We start from the raw sequence: 20,354 nt of genomic DNA on the forward strand, positions 1-20,354 counted from the left end.
AATTACCCATTGCCTTAGTTTGAGGGTTCTTTTTTCATTCTAGAATTTCTATTTCTAGAATGGAAAAAGTCTACTTCCTGCCACAACTAGTTCCAATACAGAACATGTATGTACAATGAAATGTATACAGTAATAATGAAGATTATGCAGAATTAAAACATGAACTGCTTTTACTTGCAGGTGCTTAGCCTGAGACTGTGCTCACTCACCTGAACATAGAAGTGGACATGTTCACAGGACTCCTCCCCGCGTTGTAGTGTCAGATTCCTTGACTGCTGTTGTCTGTCATTGTCATCCAGCGATGCTCTGGGAGGGTGCCTCCTCTCGTCTATCAGCACCCTGTACCACACACCTAACCACACTCAGAGAGAGAGAGAGAGAGAGAGAGAGATAAAGAGTGTGTGTGAGTGTAACAGTGGTGGTTCTGTTACTTCGATGACCTTGTCTGAGACCTCCAACAGTTTTATTGGCTCCTCAGCCTGAGCCAATGCTTTGGCTTAGCGGGCTAATATGATGTTCTGCACACAGAAGACCCAGGTTCAAATCCCGTCAGTCACAAGAGAAGACAACTGTCTCATGTTCATGTCCACTAAACTGTGTTGACAGGCTGTAAATGTTGGCACCTACTGCTTTTAGATTATTTTAGGCTTGAATTATATGTCAGTGAGGGCTAGCTGTATGTAGCAGGCAATAAATATTCCCTCTCCATCTGTGGGCATGAATGAGATGAGGACACAGACTAGACTTTTTCATATTTTTCATTCCGGCTTCTCCTCTCACCATGGGCGGTCGTGGTAACAGGAGAATGCTGAATGGGAAAAGTGGAGGCACAGTATGTTGTGTCTGTCAGGTTCTGCTTTCATCTAAAAGTGAGTTTGAAAGTATGCAACTCTATAACCCTGAGGTAAATCAGGAGATACGCTGCTCCACTTCTATGCTTTTAGAGATTGTGTGTGTGTGTGTGTGTGTGTGTGTGTGTGTGTGTGTGTGTGTGTGTGTGTGTGTGTGTGTGTGTGTGTGTGTGTGTGTGTGTGTGTGTGTGTGGGTCTGCGTGCATACACTCTTCTGTCTGATATAAACCAGACTAGGGGAAGGAGGGGAAAGGGAGGACTGAAAGGGAAGACAGAGACCGACACACTTTAAGCCCCTCTCCGTGGCTCTGCTCCGCTGAGTGATGCACTTTAAAGAGTTCCCCCAAGCCCCTGGGCTTAGGACATTAGGAAAAAGGTTTTCTTGAAAAAACGGACTGACCCTAGCCACACATCTGACAGGAATTACACACAGACACAACAACAATCACTAACCCTGGGGAGGTTTAAAAAAAAATGTCACGTGACCCTCCCTTTGTACTGTAAAAAAAATGTGCACACCCTCCCCCTCATAAAATTTACTCAAAAATAATTATTACCACCACAATAAAAATAACAGTAGCAGCCCTGTGTTTATAAACATGGATATCGACTTGAGCGCTTCAGCATTGTTTTATCGATCCCACGCAGGTCTACGGGCCAGAAGGTTGATGGTTTTCCAACCTCCACTGACAAGCGCACTCTCCCTGTCTGTCTCATTACACTAAGATCAGAGCCGGCTGCAGACAATGATCGGCTAGGGTGAAATCTGATTTTTTAAATATTTATGCTATATTTATAACTATAAACTAGGTGGTTTGAGCCCTGAATGCTGATTGGCTGACAGCCGTGGTATATCACGGGTATATCACGGCTTAATTATATACAATATTTGCAACAAAGTTTCCACCAACAGAATTCTGTGCCAATGCACCAAAAAACAGCCAATAAGCAATGCAAAACTGCATACCGATTACTGACTGAGCGCTTCACCATGGTTTGCATTTTCAACATCACAATCAAGTAGAATACAGTATGTCAATCTCGACAAACAGAAAAATACACCCCTCCCTACTCAGTATCGAAGGCTTGGCTTGACAATCTCCGAATGTCATGAAACTTTTTGGTGTTTTGTAAAGGATGTCTCGCTCCATTCCTCAAATGAACAGTGCGCAGTTCGTGAGGGCTGGAATTATATTAGAGTGGGAGTGGATGAATGTGTTCAGGTATCCTACGGGAGACTTTTGAAGTAGCCTAATCAGATAGAAACATTGTGACTGGTTGTGTTAATGCCACACATAAAAGGTAATACATTTAAAAAGTTAAATGACAAACATTTTAGCTATATTGAAGCTTTATGTTTGATGTCAAGGTTTGCGTCACTGAAGTTTACAGCCTAGAGTAGAATTGTACTCAATTGTACTCACTTGAAAACAATAATGAAAATATTCATTGCATTGTGGTGTTGTAGGCTAGTCTAGATAGCATAATTATATTGTCCCCAAGGCCATACAAATTGAATGAATTGTATATTGGAGGATATTTTTTTAAAGTGAGGCGAAAAAAAACATGGTATAATAAAACATTTTAAAAATTTGTACAACACCTAGCAACCTCACCAAGAGATTTTAGCCTTTTGGTGTTCCCACTAACAAACAGCAGGAAATGAAATCGGGTCACTGGCATGAAAGGCAAACACCCTATGCATTGTGCCAATAGGGTTAACCCATTCGGTAGGAATTGTGTCATGGCTCATATTGTTTAATGGTTTTGGAATGACAGTCACAGGGACCAGGGTTTGAATCCAAGTCAGGGTACCCTTCACTATGTTGGTGTCAGGTGTTGGAGAGCACCATTGAAAGCATGTCCCAGCTGAGTTTTAGTCACAGTACATTTGTGATGGCAGAGTACAGAGGCGTCATGCCCATAGGGGGCACAGATTTGTAAATTTCTTTACTCTTACTTTATTTCTTTATTTTATTTACATTTATTTACATTTTGTTGTTCCTCTGTAATACTACCACTCACCTAGTCATTTTATGAAGTTGGCCTTAGCCAATTTGAGGTTCCCAATCTCCCAATCTCATAACTCATAACTAGCTACCAAGAAGCAATTGCAGCCTATTAATAACGTTAGAGTAGCTAGCTTGTTTATCTTAGCTGGGATGCTTGCTGGCAGGGTTAGTAGACTTTAGAAAAGCAAGCAATAACTAAATGTACTGAATGTACTTTTAATATTTTACACAGATTTGAGCAGAGATGCAGAGAAGCATATTTTGTTTCTTTAAAAAAAGAACCAGCAGTCAGCTCAAGAGATATGCTTTGATATGCAAGAAAATATACTTTTTTATTTTTTATTTTGTATTTTGTATATTTTTTATATATATTTTTTATACATATAAACAACTATCATTATGACTCTAAATTGCAAGAAAAACTGTTTCAGGTGTTTGAAAAATGCAAAAATGCAAAAATTCCCAAAAGACCACCCCGCAAACATTCTCACTGCGGGCAGAAATGTAGGTCCTATTTTGGAGCCACACATTGGTGGGACATTGGGGTGAGTTTTGCACGTACAACGTAAAAGTGAAAAGTGCTGCACTGTATAAATGCAAACCGCATTGTTGTTTTTATTATGGCATTTTGATTTGAGAGGAGTGGTTACTCAGCTGACTGATTAAAGTTTCACTTGTACCCATTCTTTCACAAATTCACAGGTTTAAGGACTCTTGGAAGATTAGTCCAAATGAGGACTAAAAGACATCGAAATAAAATCACATCACATAAGAAATCCTGAGTGTAATGGAGTGAGAACAAGGGGATCTTTATGTAAACAGCTCTGCACTGAGGTACTTGAGGTTTTGTTGGTCTCATTGTGCACCCAAATCGTTACTGCAATAAGCAGTCAGAATCTAGTCAGAAAGCTCAATGAACCCAGAGTTAGGAGTCGCAACCAAGATCTACATGAAACCACATGTACGCACTAACACGCCACACACACGCTCATTCCAACACTTTTAATTCAGTAATAATGCCCAACTAGACCAAACACACCCACTCCATGGCTCTGCATCCGAGTCCTGGCCTCCAGACTGATACACACGATGGCAGACATGCAGGTGACGTCCTTGCCTCCCCTGCGGCAGTCCTTGTTGAAGGTGTTGATCTTTTCCGGTTCAAAAGTGATTTTTCCTTGGATGCGCACCACACTGCGAGACCTGAGGGAAGAGAAGGGGCATAAGGGACATTATCAGTGTGTCTATGTGTGAACGATGGGACTGCAATAGTATGGGAGTGTGTGTCACTAACCAGATCAGTACTGCTGCACCTAATGCGCCCACTGCCAAGTCCACCAACCCGTCTTCATTGACATCCATCATCCCATGAACACTGCGGCCAAAATACTGCAGACCAGCAGAGAAGCCTGCTGCTCCAATTCTCTGAGAGAGAGAGAGAGGGGGGGGGGGGGGGGGTTGTAAGGGAGGGAGGGAGGGAGAAAAAGGCAGTTAGTGAGACAGCAAAAAATACTTTTAGTATTGGTTCTGAATAATCCCACTGCGTGACTAGGGGTTGTGTGCCACTGAGCTCACCTGTCTGTATTTGTGTTGTATGCCACTGAGCTGGCCGTAGAACAGGTAGATGGCCCCCTGGTGATCGTCCTCTAGAGGAGCTCCCACCACTACCTCACTGTACGAGTCACCATTCATATCAGGGATAGGGGCCATCGCTCCACCAAAACGAGAGTTCTGGGACTGGTCGGAGACCTCAAGTGTCCCTTCCAAAAGGAAATGGTTCTGTAGATAGAGAAAGAGAGAAATCTCGACAAGCCATTTCTGTATGGACCTTGCTTGGTGCACAGGGGCATTGTCATGCTGAATCAGGAATGGGCCTTCCCCAAACTGTTGACACAAAGTTGGAGGCACAGAATCGTTTAGAATGTAATTGTATGCTGTAGCATTAAGATGTCCCTTCACTGGAACTAAGGGGCCTAGCCCGAACCATGAAAAACATCCCCAGATCATTATTCCTCTTCCACCAAACTTTACAGGTGGCATTAGGTAGGTAGCATTCTCCTGGCATCGCCAAACCCAGATTTGTCCGTCGGACTACTTGATGGTGAATCGTGATTCATCACTCCAGAGAACACATTTCCACTGCTCCAGAGTCGAATGGCAGCTTCAGCTCTCAGTGGTCCCATTCTGTGAGCTTGTGTGGTCTACCACTTCGCGGCTGAGCCGTTGTTGCTCCTAGAGATTTCCACTTCACAATAAAAGCACTTCCAGTGGACCAGAGCAGCTCTAGCAGGGCAGACATTTGATGAACTGACTTGTTGGAAAGGTGGCATCCTATGGCGGTGCCATGCTGAAAGTCACTGAGCTCTTTAGTTAGGTCATTCTACTGACAATGTTTGTCTATGGAGATTGCATGGCTGTGTGCTCGATTTTATACACCTGTCAGCAACAGGTGTGGCTGAAATAGCTAAATCCACTATTTTTAAGGGGTGTCCACATACTTGTGCATGTATAGTGTTCATGTACACTCCGATTCACTTCTCCTGGTTCTCACCTGCTGAGTCACCCTGTAGACGTACACCTTGCCCCTCTCCCAGCCCTTACTGAAGAACATGGGCGCTGCAACCAGGAGGAAGTCTGTCACACCGTCCCCATCGATGTCCAGAGGAGCTAGCTCACTCCCGTAGTATGACCCAATCTACAGACACACCAGATGACAAAGAGTCAAGCCATATGTGCTCTTCTAAAATGTGCAGAACAGTGATTCATTTATATCTATGCACATTCAGCCCGAACCATATCACAATTTGAAAATAGTTAAATTAACACAGTACAATTACCGCCCATAGCATCCAGTGAGGGGAAAACCCCATTCATATCAAGTCCATTTAATTGTCCTAATCGTATTTTTAGCCCATATAACCCACAAGCAAGGAAGGAGTGTAAGAGGGAAGGGGAGGCATGTGAGACCGGATGCACCACCTAACACATCCCAGCTGGACTAGCTTACTGTAAATCTTGCCCAAGTGGCCTCAGGCTACCTCAGAAAACACCACAGCAGCCGTAATTAATCCTAGAGGCGTACTGCATTTCTAATGTCCCCTCAGGAATGCGCAGCGCTGACTCTAGGACTCTACTCCCCCCTCCCTCTCCCAAACAACAGTCTGGTCTGACACAGTGGTTAGACCTTATTTACAGGGAGCCTGTTGCCCAGGGCGATGCGTCTGTGCTCAGTAGCATACCCTGTTTTGATTGGATGCATACAGATGAGAAGCACATGGGCCGATGAGACAAAGGCCATCTGGACCGGGCAGCCGAGTCTAGACCATAATGTAACGAAGACTCCAATGTGTCACACGTGTGCACACACGAGCTTGACACGTAGAGTGTGTGTGTGTGTGTGTGTGTGTGTGTGTGTGTGTGTGTGTGTGTGTGTGTGTGTGTGTGTGTGTGTGTGTGTGTGTGTGTGTGTGTGTGTGTGAATGTGTTTGTGGGTGTCAGTGTCGGTGTCAGTGTGTCTTGTTGGTGTGTGTTTGTTTGTTTAAGCAAATCAACTCAAGCACCTGCCTGTAATGGTGTGCCCCAATGTTCAGTCCTTGGCCCCCTTGTATTACTCATTTATATCTCTTGGTGTGTCTCACCTGCTGGCCTTTGAGTGAGTGTAGGATGGTGAGGTTGCCATTGTTTCTCAGGGTAAAGATGATGACTTTGCCTGTGTGGTTGAAGCGAGGGGCTCCAGCAACATAGAGCTGCCTGCCTTTGGCCGACACCACTGAATTTACTGTGTAACCTGGGAGATTGGACACAAGGACACACTTTCTGAAGGCACTGTCCAAAAGTTATGGGAGAGGGTGCAGTTATGGGTGTGCAGTGAGATAACCAATCGGTTGAACTGTATTGTCCTTGTCAATCATTTTGAAAAAATATTTTCTTAAAAATTGGAAATCAAGATGACCCTCCATCGTTAAGACAGTGAATGAATCAAATGCATTATTATCTAAATACAGAAACATTTGGGCTCCAGAGTGAAACAAAATAGTGCAATTTGAAGCCATATGGCATAAAGTATTACAAGCACTGGAGATATTCAAAGGATGAGAAATTAGAGAAAATGAGACGGACAGAATAGGTAAAGAACTTGTCTGCTAAAATGTGTGTGTGTAAATGTTAAGTTGTCTATTGTTTTTAAATTGTCAAAAAAGAAAAAGAATCACACTATAGTATAGTACTGCATGCAATGTTAGACAGACTATTCCTCCATCCATTTATTTATTCATCTATCCACACACCCATTCATCTCTTTATTTATTAGTCTATGCATCCATCCATCTATCCATTCATCCATCTATCCATCTGTCCGTCCATCCACCCACCCATCCAGCCATCCACCTACACAATTATACCTGCCCATCCAGTTCACTCACCCAAGTAGGCCCCATGGTTCTTCAGTTCTTCTGGGAACTCTTCCAGATAGGAGGACTTGGGTGGGACTACCTTCCCATGACGTGTCTCTTTCAGAACAGCCCCGTTCCAGTCATAGGCCCCCACGGCCCCCACCAATATGCCATCCTACAGGAAAAAGCATTTTCACATCACTCACCAAATACAAATCTCTCATTAGGTCAATGTACCTCTTTCGCCACTGTACAAAGAGGTACCAAAGCAGAGAGGGATGATGGTGGACAGATATGTCTTTTATGAGAAATAATGGGTTGAACATTTGTCTTTTGAGTAAGTCCAATCCTTTCAGTGAGTTGATTTATTCTTTGTTAATTTTCCACTCCCTATCCTGGTGTTCTCAAATGGCAGGGTAGCCAAGTGTTTAGAGTGTTGGACTAGTAACCGAAAGGTTGCAAGTTCAAATCCCAGAGCTGACAAGGTACAAATCTGTCGTTCTGCCCCTGAACAGGCAGTTAACCCACTGTTCCTAGGCCGTCATTGTAAATAAGAATTTGTTCTTAACTGACTTGCCTAGTTAAATAAAGGTTAAAAATACATTTTAAAAAGAGCACCGGGCAACAAGGAAACAAACGGCTTGGTTACACTTTCCAACATGAATGCATCACCATCATTGCTAAACTTTCTCAATAAAAACACATGATTACATTTAACAAACACACATACACGCACAGGTGGTGTTGAATGAACTATACACACACCGTCACACGCAGATGTGAATGCTCTGTACAGTATGTCATGTCCAGAGGTGAAAGTCATTCAACCGTGAGTTACACATCTCTACACATCTCTCAGAGCAAGAAAAACAGGGATCATGGTCACCGACCAAATCCCCAGTAGTGTGTGCAATGCTCCATTAGGCTGCATGGGAATGTTCATTGAGCCCTGTCAAACTCTCATACTGTTTTGTATTATTGTTTTAGATACCGGTGAAGCTATCACCACTGTCACCATACTTCAAGTTCGCCTGATCCCAGATCTGTTTTGTGGTGTCTTGCTGCCTCCAATGGTCACGTGACTTGAAAATGACCATAGGTGCTGGCAAGAAAGCACAATCAGATCTGGGACCAGATTAGCATTGACCACCAAACTATACTCAGCAGACCGCATGTACGGTACTATAGCAGCGGTCTTCCTTAACCTTTGGAAGAGAGAAAGAAGATGTTCAAGAGAAACCGTGTTCTACAGGGTTGTAATAGTGCCGCATACACAGCCCATGTGAATTTACTAATAAAAGTTGAAATACTGACACCATGCCAGCGGACAGATTTCAGCCAACGCTACAGTCATGGCTAAATCAAGACAGCAGCGGGGCTGTTGTGAAGATACGCCATGGCCAAGTATTCCCTCACTCATAGTCATAGGCTGTCGACGTGGACAGTTTGACTGGCTGCCATGGCAACTGTTGCGGAGTAAAGTAAGTCTCCCATTGGGATGGATACAGTATTATCCATGACTTATGATTTTAAGAATATGGGTATTAGCTAATAGTTTATTCACTAATTTACATGTACAGACAGGCAGAGAGTAAGTTTACTGGCCCTTCTGTGATAGGGTGTTTTCACATACAGTCCTCTTTAAAAGACGCGATCTCAGTCCTCTTTAAAGGGAACTCTGGGGTAAAAAAAAGAAGCTAAATAACTCAAGTCTCTTTGTATTCACACTGTCCTTGCCTTTGAATGAGGACTCAACTCTTTTGTCAGTTCACTTCACATATTTGTGGTCTGAGTCCTATTTCCATTCACATTGTTATGTTTAAAAAGGAACCCAGATCTTTTTCCAACATTCAGCCAATGCACTGGGTTGTGCAGGACAAGCCATTCCATCAGAATATGTTATTGGACAGCTATACAGTGCCTTCGGAAAGTATTCAGTCCCCTTAACTTTTTCCACATTTTATTAGGTTACAGCACTATTCTAAACTTGAAAGCCCTATAATGACTAAGTAAAAACAGGATTTTAGCAATTGTTGCTAATTTATATTAAAAAAAAAACAGAAATATCACATTTCCATAAGTATTCAGAACCTGTACTCAGTACTTTGTTGAAACACCTTTGGCAGCGATTACAGCCTCAGTCTTCTTGAGTATGATACTACAAGCTCGGCACACCTGTATTTGAGGAGTTTTTCCCATTATTCAATGCAGATCGTCTCAAGCTCTGGAGTATTGCTGCATATCTATTTTAAGGTCTCTCCAGAGATGTTCGATCGATCGGGTCCGGGCTCTAGCTGGGCCATGCAAGGACATTCAGAGACTTGTCCGAAGCCACTCCTTCATTGTCTTGGCTGTGTGCTTAGGGTCGTTGTCCTGTTAGAAGGTAAATCTTCGCCCCAGTCTGAGGTCCTGAGTGCTTCGGTTTTCATCAAGGATCTCTCTGTACTTTGCTCCATTCATCTTTGCCTCGATCCTGACTAGTCTCCCAGTCCCTGCCACTGAAAAAAATCCCCTCCACCATGCTTCACCGTAGGGATGGAGCCAGGTTTCCTACAGACGTGACGCTTGGCATTCAGGCCAAAGAGTTCAATCTTGGTTTCATCAGACCAGAGAATCTTGTTTCTCATAGTCTGAGAATCTTTTGGTGCCTTTTGGCAAACTCCAAGCGGGCTGTCATGTGCCCTTTACTGAGGAGTGGCTTCCGTCTGGCCACTCTACCATGAAGGCCTGATTGGTGAGGTGCTGCAGAGATGGTTGTCCTCCTGGAAAGTTCTCCCATCTCCACAGAGGAACTCTAGAGCTCTGTCAGGGTGATCATCGGGTTCTTGGTCACCTTCCTGACCAAGGCCCTTCTCCCCCGATTGCTCAGTTTGGCCAGGCGGCAAGCTCAAGGAAGAGTCTTGGCGGTTCCAAACTTGTTCCATTTAAGAATGATGGAGACCACTGTGTTGTTGGAGATCTTCAATGCTGCAGGCCTTCTTTTTTTTGGGACCTTTCTTCAGATCTGTCCAATCAATTGAATTTACCACAGGTGAACTCCAATCAAGTTCATCTCAAGGATGATCAATGGAAACAGGATGACCCTGATCTCAAGTTTGAGTCTCATAGGAAAGGGTCTGAATACTTATAAGGTATTTCTGTCTTTAATATATTTGCCAAAATTTCAAAAAACATGTTTTCACTTTGTCATTATGGGGTATTTTGTGTAGATTGCTTAGGATTTTAGAATAAGGCTGTAATTTAAAAAATGAGGAAAAAGTCAAGGGGTCTGAATACTCTTTATACCTACTTACATTTTGGAAGCTAATAGATTGCATTTAGTTAAAAGATGAGACATAAACATTGTAATCAAAAGATAATATTAACATGTAAATATTATCTTTTGCAGGATAAATAGCAGAAGAACAGCTGCCGATTAAATAATGCTTTAATTGAAAATTGCACACACAATGTAGGCTACTGCCCCTTTAAGGGCTAGAATTGATTTTGTATCCCATGTTGGGATTCTCATCAAATATGTTGTTGTCTTCTCACACCATTCAAACCCCACAAGCGAATAAACAGCTTATGAAGCTCTCTTTATAGATCACATATTGTAAACAAATAATCTGAACTAAAAACTCCACACATATTTTGGCATTTCTGTGCATCATTGACAATCGCTAATCAATATCCAAGAACAGCACACGTTATTTTCTGCAAACCTGCGCATCATCATCTTCTCTTTTGTGGCACCAATGTGAGAGGTTATGGCAGGTGACACGGTGTTGCAGTATTCTAGTGTGTGGTGAGGGAATAATGACAAGTGAACCTGGGGGCTTAGTGTTCACGTTGCCCTAAAAAAATGGAACCGGACCAAGGAATTAAAGGGAACCAAACTCAGACCACCTCTCAGTCCTGTTTGCTTTGGGGGCTCTTTTGAGGGGTCTGAGTTCCTTTGGAGTGTTCACACTGGACACAATATTAAGTGAACTGCACTGAGTTAACAAAAATGGTCTGAAAGGGACCAAGTGTGAAAAAACCTGAGTTGTTGGCCATACCAGTGTGGAAAAGTGGTTGGAGGAAGTAGCCATATGAGGTTCAAGGTGGGTTGCAGGCGACTGTTTTTGAAAAGGTTACATCCTTATTTCATCCATTCTTGTTTCCTCATTTCTTCTCAAAGTGCATTGAAGGAGAGAATCCAACGTACCTCCCTCGGATATCCTTTTCCAATGAGCTTTGAGAAGGACTGAGGAAACAAGGATGACGGAGGAAGAAAGGATTTGACAGTGTTACGTTCCCCTAGCAAGAAAACCAAAAATGACGCTCAAACAGAAGGGAATCTAACAAAGAGTCACTGACAACAAACAAAATGAAACCGGTAGGGTACTGTTTTCAGACACAGCCACAAGTTGCGATATGGACAGTGTGCTTCCCTGCCCTGATATGAGGGAACAGCATTCAAATGGCCAATGTAGAGACAAATGAGGATTGAGGAGACAAACAAAAGTGAGATGATACATAAAACTGATACCTGGAGAGATCCCTGAAGACTGGGATTTGGTATGCAAGAGGTAAAACCCCAAATTACTCATGTCAGTAGTACGGCAATGTCAGCCAAAACAACCAATGACCTGAACAAATCTTTCCATATTATTTTGACTTACTATATTAAATGACTTCAGCTAATAATCCCCTAAATATACTAGGATTTCAAACTATGAGCAAATAAATTCCATCACAATAGGACAATCTCAAAATATTTGGTGTGTCTGTGTCGTGTGAGCTTGTTGATCAGTGTGTATCTGTGTTAATGTGTATACTGTGTGTGTTAATGTCTGTCTGTCTGTCTGTCTGTCTGTCTGTCTGTCTGTCTGTCTGTCTGTCTGTCTGTCTGTCTGTCTGTCTGTCTGTCTGTCTGTCTGTCTGTCTGTCTGTCTGTCTGTCTGTCTGTCTGTCTGTCTGTCTGTCTGTCTGCCTGTCTGCCTGTCTGCCTGTCTGCCTGTCTGTCTGTCTGTCTGTCTGTCTGTCTGTGTATGCATGTGTTTAGCTGGCAAGCTCTGCATTCAACTAAACCATCTGTACTCTCTTGCCTGTTTTCCTCTTAAAGCCCCCCCCCCCCACCCCTCCCTCCGCCAACAAAAAATACTTTCCACAACGTTATCATCAACTCATTCTCAAATTGCCCCTGTGCCTAGAATCCAACAATACGTTGATGAATATATCATTTTCCCCAGAGACGGTTAATGCTTTCTCCAGTATCCACAGTGCCGTGGTCCATGCTAATATGAACAATAATATGAGCTCCTTAGAGGTAGCTCACATTCATCATCTACCACCCATCATCTTTCACCAACATACAACTCCCACCTGGGTAATGTAGTCTTCCCAAGAGTTCTTTAAAGCGGTGTATAAATACAACAGATTCGGTTCCGTTCAGCCCCGGACACAACTCATTGGAATGCAACCTCCCCATGGCCCTACTTGCAATTCACACCTGGGCCATGTTTAGTACGAAAACGTTCTTGAACGTTTCAGATAGAAATACCAAAAATAGAGCTGACGTGATTCCATATTCTGCATGTCAGAGATGCATGTTTGTTCTACATAGCATATTTCTATCTGGACGTTCCAAAACGTTGCTTCCCCAGTCCAATGGTGGTCCCCACAGTGGGTGGGCAGGGGCCGGTGAGCGAGTGAGTGAGTGAGGGAGAGAGAGGGAGAGAGACAAGCCACATAGACTCACACTAGTTAGACAAAGTTGTACATTCCACAGGTTATCTATCATCCCATCTGGATGACTGACTGCAACAAATCGATGTAAATAAGCTAGCTAAGATAGCCAGCGAGCTAGCTAGCTAGTTACCTAGACTATTTATGGCTATTTTGCTCAATTCCATGCAGATTAAAGAATAGCCTAATTGATGTTTGCTCGTCATTGTAACCAACTCCTTCTCATTTAATTAACTTAATTCCATCATTTTCATTACATTTTGCACTGATTAGAGAGCTCCCAAATTGCTTGCTACACATAGAAGCACTGACTGTAGACAGTGCCACTTTCATTGGCCGAGAATAACAACTAAAACGCATGAAACCCATGTGGGCTATTAAAGGATGTATTTTTATGTTGTGCAAGTCATAAACCTACATTTAAAAGTTAATTTTTTATTTTTAGTTAAGAATTTAAAATGTCATGGTATATCCTTATGTGTAGCAATGTCACTTAGATCATTTAATATCATTTAGACAAAGCCTTTTCATTGTTAAAATAGGCCTATGATAAATGTTTTTCAAAAATGAATACTCTCGCAAATATTTGAATACTAACGTCTGTTCGCATATTTGAATATGCGTGCCCATCCCTAGTGTTAACATACATGAAGCGGCGCATTCCTACGTTTTAGTAGAAAAAAATATAAAGTTATACCCAATGACATCATCAAAAGTTACAACATTGTAAAAACAGTGATTTTCAAACACTTGATATTCGCGGTGACATTGGGAGCAAGACAATAACCTCCCTTTAGCTAGAAACTCTTTGCAGGTTTTGAAAATCTCTGTTTTGTACTTTTAATCCTACCCTGTGATGTCACAGAGAAGCATTTTTCAGGGCCTTTATCTTTTTAACCACAGATCATAGAAAAGTGCTGTTTTTATACATGTAGACACTGGTTTGGTGCTGAGGTTAGGAATTTGAGGTTGAAAAGTGGCGGAATTGCCCTTTAAGGTTTGATTCTGTCAACATACATGTTCAGATCAAATGGTCACAACAGCGAAGACAAAGGCCAGTGCCTGTTGTGTACAGCACATCGCCACTTTGCGATCTGTCAGCATTTTGAAACCATAAATTGCTTGAAATCTGGACGTTTTACTTCATATAGTCCTAATGATGCATATTGCTTCAATGTAGCCTAGCCAAAATCCAACCATGGAATTGTTTTATGAACACTTCCTCCTAGCCTCATTGAAACCAACATTTCTCTTCTGTTCTCTTGGTTTTCAAACTTTCTTTCAGCAGCCAAAGGTACATTCCTAGTCATATTAGCAACCTATATATTTCTGCATCTTTAGGTGTCCCTTCTTTCAACATTTTTTATGGATATTTACTTCCATCTCTGCCATTGGCATGTCCGATGAGCAATAATGTTTTCCCCTCTACTTGCATTTGAGTAAATGTGAGCTTATTGTTGTGTGCGCATTGCTGATTATAATGTGAAGAAATAAATAATAGTTTATCAACTTTCTAATCTGTTCTATCAGTTTCGTTATTTCAAAATTTGGGGATTTACAGTGGATGTAGGAACTTTGGATCTAGCATCCCAGAACTGTCCCAGAGTCTGTTTTGAACCGTCACAGAGTTATTCATTTTTTTAAATGTAAAAAATAAAAAGATAAGCCCTTCATTTCGAGCCCTGGCTACTTGTCATTAATGCAACTGCAATGTTGCATATGTCAGAACAGCAGAACACTTATATAAGGTGAAAATAGAATGGATGTTGTTGGCGTATTCAAATCATTTTAAATACTGTAGCCTAAATGATGCAGTGCAACATAGATATGGCATGAATATCTGTCAGGTAGGCTAGTCAGCTCCCAACCAGAGGCGTCATGCCAATAGGGGGCACGGATTCATTTGATTGTTGTTGTTTTTTCTCTGTATACTACTAGCCAACTAGCAATTTTATGAAGTTGGCTTTAGCTAGCCAGATAGGTTTCCAAACTCCCAACTTCATAACTAGCTGTCAATAAGCCATTTCAGGTTATAGAGCAAGTTCGAGTAGCTAGCTTGTCTGACTATCTTAGCTGGCATGACTGCTGGCAAGGTTGGTAGACTTTAGAAAAGCAAGCAATAACTACATGTAAAAGACTCACATTCATTTCAATATATTACCCATATATTCATTTAAAAAAAGAACCGCAAGTCAGGAGGATACAGACAGCCCAAGAGGTATGCTTACACATATGCAGATAAATGTACATATTTTTTTAGATAGAGTGCCTTCAGAAAGTATTCATACCCCTTGAATTATTCCACATATTGTTGTTACACCCTGACTTCAAAATGGATACAAAACACATCCTCCCCCATCAACACACAACACCCCATAATGACAAAACACATCCTCCCCCATCAACACGGGGCGGCAGGGTAGCCTAGTGGTTAGAGCGTTGGACTAGTAACCAAAAGGTTGCAAGTTCTAATCCCCAAGCTGACAAGGTACAAATCTGTCGTTCTGCCCCTGAACAGGCAGTTAACCCACTGTTCCTAGGCCGTCATTGAAAATAAGAATTTGTTCTTAACTGACTTGCCTGGTTAAATAAAGGTAAAATAAAAAAAATAAAAAATAAAAACACACAACACCCCATAATGACAAAACACATCCTCCCCCATCAACACACAACACCCCATAATGACAAAACACATCCTCCCCCATCAACACACAACACCCCATAATGACAAAACACATCCTCCCCCATCAACACACAACACCCCATAATGACAAAACACATCCTCCCCCATCAACACACAACACCCCATAATGACAAAACACATCCTCCCCCATCAACACACAACACCCCATAATGACAAAACACATCCTCCCCCATCAACACACAACACCCCATAATGACAAAACACATCCTCCCCCATCAACACACAACACCCCATAATGACAAAACACATCCTCCCCCATCAACACACAACACCCCATAATGACAAAACACATCCTCCCCCATCAACACACAACACCCCATAATGACAAAACACATCCTCCCCCATCAACACACAACACCCCATAATGACAAAACACATCCTCCCCCATCATCACACAACACCCCATAATGACAAAACACATCCTCCCCCATCAACACACAACACCCCATAATGACAAAACACATCCTCCCCCATCAACACACAACACCCCATAATGACAAAACACATCCTCCCCCATCAACACACAACACCCCATAATGACAAAACACATCCTCCCCCATCAACACACAACACCCCATAATGACAAAACACATCCTCCCCCATCAACACACAACACCCCATAATGACAAAGTGAAAACATGTTTTTAGACATTTTTGCTAATTTATTGAAAATTAAATACAGAAATATTTAATTTACATAAGTATTTAAGTCATAAGTCCTTACTTTGTAGAAGCACCTTTGGCAGCGATTACAGCTGTGAGTCTTTCTGGATTAGTCTCTAAGAGCTTTCCACATCTGGATTGTGCAACATTTGCCCATCATTCTTTTCAAAATTCTTCAAGCTCTGTCAAATTGGTTGTTGATCGTTGCTAGACAACCATTTAAAAGTCTTGCTATACATTTCTAAGTAGATTTAAAAACTGTAACCCTGTAACTCAGGAACATTCACTGTCTTCTTGGTAAGCAACTCCAGTGTAGATTTGGCCTTGTGTTTTAGGTAATTGTCCTGCTGCAAGGTGAATTCATTATCCAGTGTCTGGTGGAAAGAAGACAACCAGGTTTTCATCTGTGCTTAGCTTCATTCCATTTCCTTTTTATCCTGAGAAACTCCCCAATCCCAAACAATTACAATCATACCCATTACATGATGCAGCCACGACTATGCTTGAAAATATGGACAGTGGTACTCAGTAATATGTGACTGACCGACTTGATTCGATCTTATGTAGCAAAATTTGACATTGTTGGATAAAAGTAGAGACTCAGAGCTAGAAGATGGTATATTGTACACTACAGTTGAGGAACAATGGGAAAGTTAAAGCGTACTGTTAGCTAGCTAACGTTACGTGTATGATCTGTGTAGTAATTTTATTCATATCTCAGAGCCATTTGCATTGCTAGTTATATGTCACGCCCTGGCCTTAGTTATCTTTGTTTTCTTTATTCTTTTGGTTAGGCCAGGGTGTGACATGGGTGATTTATGTGTTTGTCTTGTCTAGGAGTTTTTGTAGATTTATGGGGTTGTGTTCTTTTAGGTGTCTAGGTAAGTCTATTGTTGCCTGGATTGGTTCTCAATCAGAGGCAGGTGTTTATCGTTGTCTCTGATTGGGAGCCATATTTAGGCAGCCATATTCTTTGGGTATTTTGTGGGTGATTGTTTCCTGTGTCAGTGTTTGTGCCACACGGGACTGTTTCGGTTAGTTCATTTTTTTTGTATTTATGTTCATGTTGAGTTTTCCTATTAAAACCATGGACACTTACCACCCTGCGTATCGGTCCAATCCTTGTTTTACCTCTTCAGAGGAAGAGGAGGAAATCTGCCGTGACACCGGGTCTGTAGTGATGTTTCTAGCACTGCAATGCAGTGCCTTAGACCGCTGCGCCACTCGGGAACCCCCTGCCTAATGTTTTTCAACAAAGTACTGACTAAAGGGTCTGAATACTTATGTAATCGTGATATTTCTGTTTTGCAAAACTTTCTAAAAAACAGTTTTTGCTTTGTCATTATGGGATATTGTGTGTAGTTTCATGAGGGGAAAAAACTATTTAATCACTTTTGGGATTAAGATGTGTCCAAACCTTCGACTGGTACTGTATATCACAACGTTCAGATAAAATAGTAGTAGCATAATATAGAGCAATTCAATACAAGCACCTGAGGCTGTAACGTAAGGAAATTTGGAAAAAGTCAAGAGGTCTGAATACTTTCCGAATGCACTGTAAAGTGTATATCAGGTCCGGGTGGGAAGCCCTGGGACCATTTCTTAACGGGACCTCTAATTCCCATCACAATTTATCCTCATCATTCAGATCAGGCTTCTAAATGTTCAAATCTCAGATCCTCCAAAAATCTGTGTTTTAATAGATTTCACCTGCATTCTAACTTAACAAATTGACATTTAAAACCTGAGTCCACTCAGCGCTAAAGAAAGCAGGAAAATATGCATTAGTTCAAGAAGGTCAAGAATATTATAGACTTAATATGCATGTACTGGGCAGTGTTGATGAAATACGAATGTTATAAGTGTGTTGGGAAAATGACCTGCTCCCAACATGCACCATTAATTCATTATGAATAAGATTTATTTGATTTTATTCTTAATGGAACCACAATGTTGAGTTGAAATGACATATGCACTTGTGTTTGCACGCACCAACAGAAGGGACATCTTATTGGTAAAATATATAAAATATGTATCTGGGCTAATTCACCATCTCAGTAAGTGGAAACTCAAAATGCATTACTTAGATAGCTAAATATACAGTATGCTGCTAGTTTCCTGTGTAATTGATAGCCTAGTTACCGTGACTCAACAGTCACGTGGAATTTGACTGCGGTCATGAGTAGTGACCGCAGGTGTGTTCATACCATCACCGTAACAGCCCTTTACCCACCTTGAAAAAAAAACACTCCACCTTTTTGGAAGGAAGAACCTGTAAAACAACTTGCCTATTCCAATAAAGTGTGAGAGGGAGAGTTAGTGAGTATAAAACCAGATCCCAGGTTAGACTCATGTGGTGACTTATTTCAGAGACTCACCTCCACTATGTGTGATGAGAAGCCTGCCTGAGACATCTGCAGACCGAACCCTGTCCCGTTAGGGTTCACTCCTGTGGAGAACAGTGAAGTGACAGCTAGTCTACACACTTCATTAGAATGATCATTGCAGTCTGCTACAATGGAGTCCTCCAGAATTGTTCTATATTGCCACCATTATAAACTTCACAATTCCATTAATCTCTAGAGACAGATTTTCATTAAAAAAAAAATGAACATCTGTTGCAGAATGTTAAACGTTGTTCAAATTCAGACACGTCCACCCCCAGAAGTAAATGCAGCTAGCTAGCCTAGCTAACACATGCAAGATGTATGGGTGTTCTGGGTGTTTCTGAGATTACAATCCCTTGAACACTTGATGAAACTAAAGGGTCATTAAAGGAAAATACCCTCGAGACTGAAGATCCTCTCTCCCAGGGCGTCCACTATGTCCTTTAGCGCCGACTCATCAGTCACATTGAAGAAGTGTTTGTCGTCAGGATCGCTGGCGATATACTTGATCTCTTTCAAGAAGGCCTCTGGGTTTATCCCGCGCCGATTGTAGTAGCCCAATACCTGGTGGTACATAACATGCAATGTCAATACCAAACAGAGGATATAGGAAATACATTAGAACATCAAAAGAATACTAGGCACATGATCTGATAAATGCTTTATAACATTGATAGAATAGTAGGCAGATGCTCTAAAAAATAGAGAATATAAATTCAAGCACAGGATATTGATATGGAAACGGTATAACATGTAAGTGATAGACCAAGACGTGGCAGGAGGAACAGAGAATGGGATTACAGTGTTCCCAGGGGAATATAAAAAGGGACAGGCTGACTCACAGCGATGGCGTACATGGTGATGTTGTCCGCCTCAGTGTCCTCCATGGCCTTCTGCAGGTCAGGGCTGTCGTGGGATTCCCCATCCGTGATCACGAGCATCACTTTCTTAGCCCCTTTCCGACCTCCCCGTTTAAATCCCTCCGTCCTTTGAGTGAATAGAGTTGTTTTTTTCTCAGTCAACTCATTAACCGTTATGAGTAACTATCGGTTAGTTAGCCATTCAATCATTATGGATAAACAGCATTAGCAACTTTACCTCAACACACTGCACAACCAATTCAGCAACAAAGTGCTTTATTTTACCCCCTGTTTCGAAAGGCACTACTATGGAAAATGATACTGAGAAACTTGGGATTAGGGTGAGAGTTATGACCAGTGTTCAGCAGCTCTTCATACCGTGCCACATTGATGCCCAGGGCCGTGCGTGTCTCCTCCCCTCCCCGTTGGTCGATGGTCTTGGCTGCTTCTACCACCTCCTCCACAGAGCGAAAGTCATTCAGGGTGAACTCATGGACCACCCTCGACCCATACTGCACCACTCCAACCTGTAGAGATAGGAGTGTGATTCACTTGCCCCTGGGTGCTGATCTAAAGGCAGCATAGTATTTTCCACATTGATGGTTAACGTTAGGATTTGAGGAAGATAAAGATGATACTAGGTCTGTGCCTATGGGTACAACTTCCACACAGAACGTAGAGATACTGGCTCCCACACATGCAGTCAGGTCCACAGTTATTGGCATCCTTTATAAAGATGAGCAAAAAAGACTATATGAAATAAATAATACAAAT

The 20,354-nt window shown here is 42.0% G+C and overlaps 1 protein-coding gene across 1 annotated transcript in view; it reads right to left on the reverse strand.

Annotated features, from left to right (window-relative positions):
• itga11b (integrin, alpha 11b) overlaps positions 1-20,354 on the reverse strand; it is an 85,720-nt gene that overhangs the window by 18,214 nt on the left and 47,152 nt on the right. Inside the window, exons 7-17 of the mRNA XM_031801739.1 lie at positions 19,959-20,107; positions 19,563-19,707; positions 19,119-19,284; positions 18,712-18,782; positions 7,285-7,429; positions 6,502-6,650; positions 5,415-5,558; positions 4,439-4,642; positions 4,158-4,288; positions 3,903-4,066; positions 210-352 (exon numbers count right to left, since the gene is read on the reverse strand). Of these exons, the coding sequence (XP_031657599.1) occupies positions 210-352; positions 3,903-4,066; positions 4,158-4,288; positions 4,439-4,642; positions 5,415-5,558; positions 6,502-6,650; positions 7,285-7,429; positions 18,712-18,782; positions 19,119-19,284; positions 19,563-19,707; positions 19,959-20,107 (1,611 nt within the window). The remainder of the gene's footprint in view (positions 1-209; positions 353-3,902; positions 4,067-4,157; positions 4,289-4,438; positions 4,643-5,414; positions 5,559-6,501; positions 6,651-7,284; positions 7,430-18,711; positions 18,783-19,118; positions 19,285-19,562; positions 19,708-19,958; positions 20,108-20,354) is intronic.

The sequence above is a fragment of the Oncorhynchus kisutch genome, linkage group LG22 (genome assembly GCF_002021735.2).
Source record: "Oncorhynchus kisutch isolate 150728-3 linkage group LG22, Okis_V2, whole genome shotgun sequence".
Lineage (NCBI taxonomy): Eukaryota > Metazoa > Chordata > Actinopteri > Salmoniformes > Salmonidae > Oncorhynchus > Oncorhynchus kisutch.